The sequence below is a fragment of the Phodopus roborovskii genome, unplaced genomic scaffold (assembly GCF_943737965.1).
Source record: "Phodopus roborovskii unplaced genomic scaffold, PHOROB, whole genome shotgun sequence".
Taxonomy (NCBI): Eukaryota; Metazoa; Chordata; class Mammalia; order Rodentia; family Cricetidae; genus Phodopus; species Phodopus roborovskii.
Genome location: NW_026126416.1, coordinates 18,248,057 through 18,262,023, shown reverse-complemented (window position 1 = coordinate 18,262,023; position 13,967 = coordinate 18,248,057). Strand labels below are relative to the sequence as shown.

General features: G+C 41.7%; 1 protein-coding gene across 12 annotated transcripts in view; it reads left to right on the top strand.

Annotated features, from left to right (window-relative positions):
• The window catches only part of Plcb4 (phospholipase C beta 4), a 367,915-nt gene that overhangs the window by 326,934 nt on the left and 27,014 nt on the right, over nucleotides 1-13,967 (top strand). For all 12 annotated transcript variants that reach the window (XM_051183311.1, XM_051183307.1, XM_051183309.1 and 9 more), the window contains 4 exons: nucleotides 6,313-6,401; nucleotides 7,213-7,363; nucleotides 12,077-12,126; nucleotides 12,293-12,358. In XM_051183311.1, the coding sequence (XP_051039268.1) occupies nucleotides 6,313-6,401; nucleotides 7,213-7,363; nucleotides 12,077-12,126; nucleotides 12,293-12,358 (356 nt within the window). The remainder of the gene's footprint in view (nucleotides 1-6,312; nucleotides 6,402-7,212; nucleotides 7,364-12,076; nucleotides 12,127-12,292; nucleotides 12,359-13,967) is intronic.

Sequence of the window (13,967 nt, the reverse complement as noted above, 5' to 3'; positions counted from 1 at the left end):
CTATGCTGGTTCCCCACCTGTCGGTCTGGAGTCCCTGAGTTCCCACTTGCTCTGGTTAGCTGTTTCTGTGGGTTTCCCCAGCATGGTCTTGACCCCTTCCTTTGCTCATCACTCCTCTCTCTCTACAACTGGATTCTAGCAGTTCTGCTCGTTGCTTAGTTGTGGATCTCTGCTTCTGCTTCCATCAGCTACTGGGTGAAGGCTCTATGATGACATTTAAGGTAGTCCTCAATCTCATTATAGGGGAAGGGCATTTAAGGTAGCCTCTCCGCTATTACTTGGATTCTTAGTTGAGGTCATCGTTATGGATCCCTGGGAGTTTCCCTAGTGCCAGATTTCTCATTAACCCTATAACATTTTGGTTTTGATTCACAGTTCTGAAAGCTAGATGAGCAGCCAGGATGGCTCCATCCACTCACCTCCTGCTTAGGTCCTTGTGAAGCTTCACGCATGGGCATAATGGAGTCTATGTATAATGATGGGCATGATCTGATTTTTATTTTCATACATTGTGTTTTGATCATATTCACCCACCTTACCCCAACTCTTCCAAGACCCTTCCCTTCATCTTCCCTTCATCAAAGTTTGTGTCATCTTTTTATTAAAACCCTTCGGAACCAATTTGTACTGTCCAAATACTCTTGGATGGTCGAGGTTCCAGTAGAGCATAGTCAACTTATCAGAGGCTACCCTCTTAGAGAAAACTGTCTCACCCTCTCCCAGTAGCAAACAACTGGGGTTCCACGTCAAGGGGTGGGATTGTGTGTTCAACTGTCCTTTCCATGCTGGAATCTGGTCTGGCATGAGCTTGCATAGGTTTTGTACAAGTAAGTTTTTATGTACAGCTATCCTGCTGTGTCCAACAGATGTTACCTCGTATCATCCACCATCTGTAGCTCTTAAACTTTTTCTGTGCCCCCTTCTGCAATGATCCTGAGCCTTGGATGAGTGATATATGTATGTATGTATGTATGTATGTATGTATGTATGTATGTATATGTATATGTATACACACACAAACACACACACCCCTTTGGAGCAAAGCATTTTCTGATTATATTTAACTTCTGCTCCATGAAACCAATACCTGGCACCAAAATCAAGCTAAGAACCTATGACTAGACAGATCATAGGCCCCAGGGAAAAAGCTGCAATTATTATACAGATAAACGGACATAGTATTAACCCAACTTTCAATGACTTAGTGCCATGTGCATAGATCAGTGCATCTCTCAACCCTCACCTGAAAAGCTTCTATTTGCAATAGGTGATAATTATCACAAAGACCCACAGCTGGCCAGAGTGCAGAGACTATACAACCCAGGTGTAAAATGTTTCTGAGCTAAAGAGTAATGCAAACCATCTTAATTATTAGAAACTAAATCTACTTAAAGAAAACAGTAACATTTAAAATAAAAATGCCTTGGCATGAATCAAGGCCTAACTCTTCCAACATTCTAAGTCTTCCAGTATTCCAGTCCTAACATAATGAAAAACAGTACTCTCTTTTACCTCCACAAAGCAGAACTACTGGAGTGTATGCTGTTTCGTCCCTCCTTCTGGAATGCCGAGTTGTCATTGCTGTATGTGCATCTGTCCTGCTAATGGTGTGTCACACAGCATCACCACATCAGCCATCACTGTTGGAGACAGCAAAGAGTTCTGGTGCTAAATATAATGACACAGTGCTGTGTACACCACCACCACCACTCCCCTGTTGCTTTGAGGGTCTTTCCTATATGTGCATTCTGTCTTTATAACTAGTAGAAGAAAGGAGTGTCTAGGACATTTGAAGTATCAACATTAAGATAAATGTTACCATAACCTGGGTGCTTCACTTCAGAGGCCTTTGTTTCTTGAGCAGGGTCCTTCCTTAATTCTGTGGCTCCTCTGCTACTTCATGTAAAAAAGATGACATGACCCCTTGTCTGCTTGCCCATCTCTGCTTTCTGCTCTTTGACTAAAGATGTGTCCAGGAAGCTACAGGAGTGTTTCTTGTTCCCACAACCCAGACCTTCAACCACTTTCAGCTTAGCCAGCTGTTTCATACAGAACATAATTCCAGAGGAAGAATATCCTCAATTAAAATGCCGTTTCTGAAGTGTCATCTCAGGATTTCTGATGCAATTTTGAGTAGTTCATCTCTCCTTTCCTTATAGATGCTGAGATGTCATGTTTTCTCTCTTAAACGTTTGTTGTAGTGTAAATAATATAAACCCAGAAACAGATTTTTGGGTTCAAGCTGAAGATTAGATAAGTAAAGCAGCTGGCCACTAGCTCTTAACCTCTACCTCAGGCTGAAAGGGTTTTCCTGTCTTCAGCATGGCTAGAGACTAAATCTCTGAGATTGAATACTGAATTCCCTGCTCTTATTTTACATACTTCTCTAGAGCTGGGATTAAAGGCATGGGATCCCACATGATGAGGTCTCCATTGTGTGAGCATTTTTTCTTTTAGACAGGTTCACTCTAATGTAACCCTGTGGCCTTGAACTCACAGAGGTATCAGCCTTTGTCTCCATAGTCCTGAGATTAAAGGTGTGTGTCACCACCACCTGGCTTCTCTGGCTAACTACGATGGCTGTTGGAATTAAAGGTGTGTATCACCACCATCTGGCTCTATAGTTGTGGCTAGCTTTGTATTTTGATCTCCATTAGCTTTATTAAATCATTAACAATGTATTACCACAATTTGTTGAAAAGCCAATATTCACACAGTACATAACATCCCAGGGGTGGAGTGAGGGTCGGATTACTGGTGATTGAACACGGGCCATGTGCCTGTGGTACCCACTCTTACAGTATTGAGAAGTGGCTTAGTGGAGGCAGTGAAGGTCCTGTGTTCATTTCTCAGTACCACAAGCAAATTGACATTGAAAGTTGCTCAATTAAGCAAATTGATCAGGCCCCTTGTGATGGGAGATGTCATTCTATAAATATGTTTCTCTTGTTGGTTAATGAATAAAGCACTGTTATCCAATAGGAAAGCAAGATAGGCGGGACTAGGAGACAAAAAGGAGAGAGGAAGTAGTAGGGAGGACTTCCAAGATGGAGGACCTACAGGGTAGGATGCTGGTCCTTCTCTCCGGTAAGATGAGACCATGTGGAAATACTTAGATTAATAGAAATGGGTTAATATTTAAGACAGAGTTAGCCAATAATAAATGTTAGTAGTCTGCCAACAGAATTATATCTAATACAGTGTCTCTGTGTATTATTTGGGGCTGGCAAGGGGGAGGGACCAGACTGGCAGGGAAAAAACCACTCATAACATCCTTGTTGCATATATTGTTAGGAAACCCTGTGGTAAAAGCAGTGGTTGTACAAACAAAAAACTCTTAAAAGTTAATATATGAAAGTCTGTTTGTCTTTAGTTCCTCGGAATGCTTAAAGATTAATGCTCTCAGTGCTACATGGAATTGAGGGAGGAGGATGGGAGAAATATCAGAGAAAAATGGAGAGCCTCCCTGAAAAAGACCAGCCTTTTTTGGAAATGGCACCAAACTCAGGAATAGATAGTGGGATTTTTGTTTATTTGTTTTGTTTTCAAGGCAGTGTAGTACAGCATTGGCTAAATCTAGAAGAAGAAAAAAAAAAAAAAAAAAAAAACAAGCAAAAGCAAGCAAATTGGTTCTGGGACCCCATTGTAGCTTCTAGTATCTGGAGGTGTTAGCCCCACTGTATGGGTTCTGCATGGTCATGAGTTTGTGTATATGCTCTGTATACTGCTGGCTGCTCCTTGTGGCTGGGCTAGACAGCAGTTCACACCTGCTGGTGAAATGCTGATCAGCGTTTAGTGAGGTCTCCCCCTGGTGCTTGTTTGGAGCACACTAAAGTCAATGCATATCCCCAGCTGTGTCCCTAACAAAAAGACCTGAAAAAATAAATGACCCATTAGAAAAACCAACCCAGAACCTGAATAAAGAGTTCTCAAAAAACAAAAAGGCTTTTGTGCACTAGGAATACATCCTGGTTCCACATCCCCCATGGAGGGATACTGCCTTAACCTAGAGACAGGACTGAAGTTCTAGTCCCTACTTCAAATGACTTGACAGATCTACATGACCCCACCTGGATGACATTGCCCTACACGTGGAATTGGGGTGGGGGGATGGGAGGGGAGGGTGGTTAGGGTGCATGTGAGGGGGCAGAGAGGGTAAGAGAGAGTTTCTCTTACTCCAGTCAGAATGGCAAAGATCAACAAAACAACTCGTGGCCTTCACTTTGTCTTTGCATTTTCCTCTTTATGTTGAGGACACTCATCTTTGGCATTGAGTTTAGGGCACCTCTCCCCAATCCAAAATGATTCCATTTTTATCCTTAACTGAAATTTATACCAGTAGCCTACTTACAAGTGGGATAACATTCTAAAGCTTGTATAGACAGGGAGTTGGGGGGAGGGGTATTCAGTTCAGTGTTTGTGTGAGGTGATAGATATAGGTCTAATTTCACTCTTCTACATGTAAACATCCAGTTTTCCCAGTACCACCTGTTGAAGATGCTTTCTTCTTTCCCACTTATGTTTCTGACATCTTTGTCAAATATCACATGGCTGAAATTATGGATGCTCATGTTTGGGTCTTTTCCATTGGTCTACATGTCTATTTTTATGCCATTACCATATTGTTGTTATCATTGTGGATCTGTAATGTATCTTAACATCAACAATGGTAGTCCCTCCAGCTTTGTTCTTTTTGTTCAGGTTTGTTTTTGCTATCCAGGGTCTGTTATGGTTCCATATGAATTTTACCATAGGTTTTTGTCGTTGTTGTTGTTTTTTTTTTGTTTGTTTGTTTTTTATTTCTGTGAAGAATAAGATGGGGATTTTTTTTTTATTGGAATTGCACTTAATCTGAAAGTAGCTTTTGGTAAAATGGTTGTTTTCGAACTTAATTGTACCAATCCATGATTATAGGAAGGTTTTCTTTTCTACTCTCTTTCTCTATCTCTTTATAAAGAAGTTTAAAGTTTCCATTGTAGAGGTCTTTCACTTATTTGGTTAGGCTTATTCCCGGATGTTATATTTTCTTGAGATTATTGCGATTGGGAGAGTATTTATGATCGCCTCCTCAGTGCTTTTGTTATTGGTGCATAGAAAAGCTACTGATTTGTGCAAGTTGATTTGGTATTCTGCAGTATTGCTGAATTATTTTTTTTATCATTTTAAGAAGTTTTCTGGTAGAATTTTTGGGATCTCTAATGTATAACATCATATCTTCTGCAATTAGAGATAGTTTGATGCCTTGTTTCCTTATTTGTATCCCTTTAATTTCCTTTGCTTGCCTTATTGCTTCATCTGGTACTTCAAGCAGTGTTGAAAAGGAGAGGGGATATTAGGTACCCTTGTCTTTCCCAGACTTCAGTGGGATTACTTCAAACTTTTCTCCATTTAGTATGTTGCTGTCTGTGGGTTTCTCATATATATTTTTATTATGTTGGGATATATTCCCTCTAGCCCAACATTCTCTAGACTTTTATCATGAATGCCTGTTGTGCTTTGTCAAAGGCTTTTTCTACATCTATTAAGATTATCATGTGATTTTTTTTGTTTGTCTTTAGGTCCATTTATGTGGTTTATTACTTTTATTGACTTGAATATGTTTACAGTCCATGCATTTCAGGATAAAGCCAACTTGATCATGGTGGACAATCTTTTTGATATGTGTCTGTATTCTGTTTGTTAGTATTTAATGGAACATTTTTGAATGTATGTTTATCATATATTGGTCTGTGTTTTTTAATTTTTTATTGTGTCTTATGTGTTTTGATATTAGAATGATACTGGCCCAAGTTGTATGTCCAGTGTCTAGGTTGTACATATCACGTCCTTTGTTCATCAATGCATTAAGTTTACCAGTAACCATGAAGGGAAGGCCAGAGCAGCTCTCATCTACAGATGGAGAAACATAGGCTGATCACATTAATCAAGTTTCTCACTTTATACAAATAAATGAGTCAAAAACGCTTGGCAGCTAGCCACAGTGATTCATGTCTGTGATCCCAACACTTGGGAGGCAAGTTAGGAGAATCAGTGCAGTTTAAGACCAGCCTAGGCTACAGAGTGAGACTCTGCTTCAAAAAACTAAACACAAAAATGAGAATCTTAGCAAGTCACTCAGATAGTCCCAACCCCCTGTCATCATTATTTAGGGAAAAAGAGAAAGTTGTCCAGGTGCTAATTCATGCTTTTCCATCTTTTTGTTATCTGCTCTACCACTAACTGTATTTCATAGCCACATCTTAAGAATTTAGCTGCATGTCCTTGGTGTGTTCATTTCAACAGAACATTTATAGTTCACTGATTGTTTTTCAGATATTGTGGATGCTTTATCCGATCCAAAGAAATTTCTTTCAATCACAGAAAAGAGAGCAGACCAAATGAGAGCTATGGGCATTGAGACTGTAAGTAGAAACTGTGGGCTAAGGACAGTCTGGATGGGTGGGTTGGTTTCCAAACAGTGATTGCAAAAGCAAGAGAAAGGTGACAGAGAAAGTTTCAAGAGGGTTTCCATATCAATTGTCAATTTTGCTCTACAAAAGGTAGCACATTTGATAAAATGTGGCCGCCACTAGAAAGAGCCTCTTAGTCACCAGTGAGACATCTGGGGATGTCTGTCACATTATAAATGAAGTAGGGACTCTCCATTAGAAATTATAATCAAGGATGTTTTGTGATATAGAAATCCCAAATATCTGAGTTTAGTGAGTTCATGAAAGTGACATTTGTTGCTGGAGACCATTTCTTTGGGTTTGCATTCCAATGTTCCCTCTGTCCATCTGTTTCTCTGAAGTGTTCTTTGCTAAACTGCTTAAGCTGGAGCACAATCAGCCAGTCTCCAGAAGCTTGAAAATGTCCTGCTTGAAAAGGAGTTGAATTGTTTTTCCTTGTCTGGATCCTTTTGCCCAGCATAAGGAAATCACATAGTCTTACTCCCCTTAGGCAAAGAGCTTGTTTTGTTTTGTTTGAGGAAGGTCACATTATGTAACCTCAGATGTCCTAAACTCACGTATAGACCAGGTTGGCCTTGAATTCATATAAATCTACCTGCCTCTGAGTTCTTAGTGTTGGGATTAAAGGTGTGGGTCACCAAGCCACTTCAGGTAAAGATCTTTAAAGGTAGTAGAAGTCTGGGAGGCTGAGGGGTCTCTCATGAAAGAAAAAAAATGCTTCTAGTGGCTTGCATTCCAGTCACTGAGGATATTTCTATTGCAGAGTGACATAGCAGATGTGCCCAGTGACACTTCCAAAAATGACAAGAAAGGCAAGGCCAACCCAGCCAAAGCTAACGTGACCCCTCAGAGCAGTTCTGAGCTCAGACCCACCACCACAGCTGCTCTGGGCTCTGGCCAGGAAGCCAAGAAAGGTGAGGTGTGCTGCTATACTCCTTGTCGACTTTGTAATTTTTGCTTTGTTACAGATGGTCTTCTTGAAGGCATTTAGAATTGTCACTTTTGCCAACTTTCATTATGACATGAGACTCAAAAACAGACTTATTAGACAAGTTGATTAACCAACATTTGCGCTTTATGGGCTGGAGCCCAAGTATCTTAACTAAGCACTGTGTTATCCTTAGCAGGACAGTGTTTACTCTGGTGCCCATTATGGCAAAGGTAGAGGAGCCCTTACCATGCAGTGCTGGTAGCCAACTCATCCCCTCTGTCTTCCAAGTGACACAGGTAGGGGGCTCATGGCTCATGAAGCAAAAGAGTCACAAATGTCATGGGTAACTTCCCTGTATGTAGAGATTGGCTTGACTAGTTTTTAAAATCATCAGAGGAGCATTTAAAGACCATTTTCAAATGATTTTCTATGAGCAAAACAACAGCTTATAAGACAGTGGTTCTCTACCTGTGGGTCGTGACCGCTTTGGGAGTGGAACAACCCTTTCACAGGTATCACTTATCCGATGCCCTGCATATCGGATATTTAAATTATTATTCATAGCTAGCAAAATTACAGTTATAAAGCAGCAACAAATAATTTTATGGTCGGGGCTCACCAATACATGAGGAAATGTATTAAAGGGGTCACAGCATTCCATTTGGAAGGTTGAGAACCACTGTGGTAAGAAGTGTCATCATATAGAATCGTGTGGCCCTGTGCTACTGGAAACATCTATGCTGGGTATTTACAATGGATTTCAGTTCAAGATGGCTGGGAATGCAGTCTAACTGAATGGTGCTGATTTCACGTTGGCAGTTAAATATTTAAAATAGCCTTCCTGACCTTAAATATTTTCCGACACTCATTCTGATCACTTTAATAGTAATTTCTTTTTCTCCTAATGGTTCCTTAATGTGTGTAGTCCCTATTTACAGCTAAATGAATGACCAATGTATAAGGAAATTAAGTTGTTCACACACACACATACATACAGTGCTAACACTTTAAGGAAAGGGGAAACAGTTTTTCCCAACTGAAGTAGCCCGGTTCTTTAGCAGGAAACTATGTGTGTACTGAGTTTGGTGAAGCAAATTAGATGAAGCTGCACAAAAGTAGCCCAGATTGTTCTGGCCCCTGCAGCTGTTTGTCTGTTTATCTCAGGAAAGAACATGGAGTGGAGTAATGACCCAAGCTAAGACATTCCCTTTCCAGCCCTGGTCAGTATTAGCACTGATACTCCTACAGAGACAGGCAGTGGAAAATGCAAGAGGTAAAGTCCTTATCTCATCCACAAGTCCATAGGGACTGTAGTAATTATAGTATGAAGCAACCCCGAAAACAGGGCAGCATAACTAGCTTCCAAAAGCTCAAAGAATCCATAACTCTTGGGTTTGTAACTGCCTTACCTTTGTTCCTCAACAAGGCTAGATTTGAAGGAACCAGGCAGATGTCAATTTAACTCTAATTGTTTTTCCCCAATCACCCAAAAGGTATGACTTATAGGCTGTCTCATTTTTGTACTTTACTCAGGAGACTTGGGAGCCTGCAAGAAGTCACCGCCATACTAGGTTCTATCAATAGTAATAGTAATAATAATAATATTGATGATGATGATGAAGGCCTGTATACCTTTGGGAATGCACATGAGCAGGGGAGGGTAAGGGCAGTCTAATTGCAATTGCCAGCCCAGGCAGGTGCAAAGAGGCCTAAATAGTTTGAACAGAAAAGGAGAGAGATATCCCACCCCCATCAGCAAGGTCCAGAGAGGACTTGGAGATAAGATCCTCATTGAGTTGGACCTTGAAGCATAGGTCTGATTCAACCAAAAGGAAATGGGTAGGGAAACCAAGAGAAGACCGTTAGCTGAAGGAAGTGGGCCGTAGAAAGTGGAAGTCGTTCACTTGCCCTGGTCTAAAAAGGAAGATGAGACCACTCTGAGAAGATAATGTAGGACATCATTGACAGTGTTGGCATCAGGATTCATTGCCAGGAGAGATGCCTCAAGCCATCAAGAACCCTGGTACTCAGGACTGTCTTATAGCACTCACACATTATGATTAGGGGGTTAGCCAGAGAAAGAGGGTGTTACAGACAGACACATCCTTCACCATTACCGTGTCCCTGGAACCTGCTGGAAAAGATCTGGCAGTATCCTTTCTTAGGAAGCATGTGGCTAATAAATGGCTGAATAGAAAAGGCAGCCTGGGTTAAGCAGGAGGTGACCCTGAGAACCAGGGAAGAAGGATTTAGTAGTGTGGATGTGGAGCTCCAAGAGACAAAGAGAACAAAACGCAGATGTATTTCAAGAGGCTTCAGGGTCACACTCTACAAGTGGATGGCAAGAGCAAAAGAGGAGCTGAGGGAGGGACAACCTTGGTAGGAAAAGGATCTGGCTCCTGACAGCACTGAAGTTTACACTGGTGCTGATATGAACATTCTAGGTGCAGAGGGGGAGGGAAAGAGGAGTGAGGGGATAAGAACTCTCAGGCAGAATGCATGAAAAATAAGAATAGAGGTCTTAAAAATTATAGAAGATTCTGTTTGAGAAAGAATTGATTTAGAGAAGTTATAATGGTAATATTCCTATACAACCAGGGTTACCTGGCTGCAGAGACCGGAAGCCTAGCTATCAAACATGATGACTTAAGGCCTAAAACATGTTCTGATAGCATGTCAGAGGCAAGTAATAAAGAGACAGAAGGAAAATGTAAGGGAGTGCAGAGGGCTGTGGCCCCCCTGGGAGATCGGATGTGGAGATGGGGAAGTGAGAAATTCAAACTGCATTTCCTGGCTGTGCAGCCATACAGCAGTGACCATGTCCACACTGCAATGTTTTCTTTGATGTTTTAACAATAAAGGATTAAGCACACTGGGATCTAAGCTAATTTCTATGGTAGGATTTGAGAAAGCAAGTTGCTTATGGAACTATGTTGATAATACAAAAAGCTTTCTATAATAAAGATGCAATTAATGATAACCTCTGGAACTGAAGAGGTGATAACTGCTGACCCACCTTCCTATCAGGCCAGCCAGCAGACATGCACTGTCCAGCATGGCGGCCTGTGGTCATGCTGAACAATGCAAGGGAGCTGAAATTAAGCTTGAGCAGTCGGTTCCGCAAGTGCTCACATTTCCAAAACTCAGGAGCTACATGTCTCTGGAGAACTCACACATAAACTGTTCCTATTCCTGTCAGATGTCCTAATTGATGGAGCTGCCCTAAGTATTTATAGCAATTTTGTTTGTTTGTTTGTTTTCTGTAAAATGGGAGATTTTCCTAACTACTTAGGGGAATTAAAATTTTTATGCATTTGCATATTTCTCCAACAGTGCAAAATGTGATCTAGGAAGGTATGTTATTTTCAGGCTCCTGTTTATCAAGATTTGGTTAAGACCAAAGCAAGAAAACAAAGTCTTGTCAGTGTGGCCTAAGTCCTTAGGACTTGCTGGGTATGTGAAGGCCATGCAGTCTCCTAAAGCCCATGTTCTTTCTATAAACAGGCAATCAAAAATAGGAGGCCCTTGGTCTTGCAATGTTCACCTGCTGCTTATACTGCCTCTCTGTCACTGTGCACTGTGAGGCCAGCAGTGGGTGGGGGGAATGTGACAGCAGACATGAGATATCAGAAAATGGCTCTGTACACCCTTCCAATCTTACCTTAAAGTATCATGGGTCCCAGCACTGATTTTCCTAGTCAAGCCTTTGCTTCTACATCCACCGGACATTGTAAATCTTAAAATGAATAAGACTTAAAGGCAAGAACTTGGGACCCCATATCTATCTTTCTTAAGTACACAATACCTGTCCTTGGGATTCCAATAAAAACCAATTATCCTTGAGTACACATTCGTTTTATTTGCTTATGATGAAAATCTGCCATCCAACAACCATTAGGGATTCTTCTGCAGTTGTGTTTGCTGTGACTACTCTGAGTCCAGCCTTCAGTCAGCTGTCAAGTATGCTGAGGGAGTCTGATTTCATTATTTGCTTTGTGTTGAAGATGGTACAGCACTCAATAGCACATTGCTGAAATACTATCTATGTCTTACTTTTTGGTGATGGATGATTAAGTTAGGAATAGAGTTGCAAGTTATTGGAGTGATGGTGTGTACCTTAAATATAGAGATAAAAATAGCTGCAACAGATACTATTGTGCCTTACCTCTTTATGGGGTCACTTTGCCCATACCCAGTGCTAGAAGACTGGTTGATTGGGAATTACAGCTACTTCTCCACAATTACCTTGAGACTGTGAGAACTCCCCACTGAAATGCCTGGAAGGTTTCAGGAAAGCTCAGACACCCTCAGCTGACACCTGTAAAACCACAAAGCTCCCTTCATTAATACAGAGCAACTCCTGAGCCATTACACATGGGAGCTCCAGAGGACCGGCCTGAGGCTGGGGTACACCTACCTGCCTTCTTCCCATGTTCTGTCCAAGGGCTGTCTCAGAGCTTTCCCTTGTGATCTGCCTGTTCCAACTTATGTGGGCCTGAATGAGATTCAGTTAGAGAAGCAGGGACACAAAACTTGATTATGGCCCAGTTCAGTGCATTGCTATAAGAATATATGCTGTTTCCGTCTGTGGCATGTAAGCTGCTTTGGACGCTTTAGAATGGAAATTTGTATTGTCTGTTATTCACTCCAGTTTTTAATATACATATTGACATTTTTATGACTTTTTTTTTTAAAGGCATTGAACTTATCCCACAAGTGAGAATAGAAGACTTAAAGCAAATGAAGGTAAAGTGTTTTGACTACTTTCAAATGTCCTTGTACCATACACATTCACAAAACAAGTATGGGAAGAAGGGGTGTGTGTGCAAGAGAGAGAGAGAGAGAGAGAGAAAGAAAAAGAAAGAGAGAGAGCTCCTTTTCTCCTTTTGAATCCTCCCTTTCTCTTCTGCAGGCTTACTTGAAGCATTTAAAGAAACAACAGAAAGAATTAAGTTCCTTAAAGAAGAAACATGCAAAGGTACTGTGCTTTTTGCATGCACTGGTGTGCATTTTCTTGGTTCTTCTCTATTTTACTTTTAGCTCTCTGATGGCCTTCCACCTTTATCTTGTATTGTGTATAGTGAACCATTCCTTGCCCAGAATACTAGATAGAAGCTAACTCAAGCCAACTAGCAAGCACAGCCCTCTCCTTACATCACTGTTAACCGCCACTGTCCAGTAGTTTATACAACAGTTTATGTGGGGAGATCCTTGCAGAGGGCACCTCTCACTTTTCTTCTTGGGGTTGTGTCAACCCTAACCAATGATCTACTTCTGAAGTTTCAATATTTTTACTTTTCAACACTAAGAAGTCTGTCAGACAGGGATCAATCAGAAGAAATCTTAACAGGTAGTTAGAAGTTTAAGAGAATACCAAGGAATGCCCCCCAGAATTCCCCAGTGAGTTGGAAAGGTTTTCAATTCTCAGGCACCATGCTTCTTTCTGGTCTTCTCTTATAGAGGCCTGTGGGAGATGCAGAGCCGAGGTGGGGCATGCAGAGCAGAGATGGGGGATGCAGAGCTGAGGTGGGGGATGCAGAGCCGAGGTGTGGGGGATGCAGAGCTGAGGTGGGGGATGCAGAGTCGAGGTGTGGGGGATGCAGAGCTGAGAGGTGGGCAGTATGTTGGGGAGGGTGCAGAACTACTTTTCTGTCTTGAGAAGCCTAACTGTCTCCACTGTCAGGATCCTGGGTGTTCTCTTCATGAAGCGCAAAGAGAGACAGAGAAGCTCTCTTTCTTTGTCTGAAAGGACTTTGAAGCTCTTTCATGTAACATTGCACACTCACTTCCTATTCTGCCCAGGCCCCACTCAGACCTGCACTTCTTCTAGAAGTGAAGAATAAACTCACTAATGTGCCAGTGGCATGGGGGAAGAGCTTGTTCTGTCTCCTCAGTTTGTTCTCCATAGACAGGCAGAGTGTATGCTGGCCAGTGAATGTTCCCTGGGCTGTGGGACTAATAGTTAAGCATGTTTACTGACAGGTGGCTTCACAGATGATTACAGACTGTCATGAGTACCAGTGTCTTAGTTACTTTACTATTGAGTGACTAAACGCCATGACTAAGACGTTTGATTGGGGACTCACAGTGTCAGAGGCTGACCATCATAGTGGGAGCGTTGCAGCAGGCAGGCATGGTGCTTCTTACATGGAGCTTCTTACAACCTGGGGAGGGGAGGAGAGAGGGAGAGGGAGGGAGAGACTCATTGAGAATAGTGAGGCTTTTGAAACCTCACCCCACTCCCAGTAACACACCTTCTCCAACAAGGCCACACCTCCTAATCCTCCCCAAACAGTTCCTTCAACTGCAGAACAAGCATTCAAATATATATGAGCCTATGGGGGCATTTCACATTCAAACCAGTGCACCCAATTTGTGAGATTCAATTCATGGCCAAAAGAGGAGACAAAACAGACTTTTTGTGGGCAGAGATATTAAAGGTAGAGATGTTTAAAGTACGGATTTGATTTTCATTTTTCTGATCTATAAACACGTGGACTGTGGAAAGTGTAAGGATTCAGGCATTCTTTTGACCTGCCCCCTGTCACCTGGCAGAATGCACCCATGCAGTACCCTAGTCAGCCCAG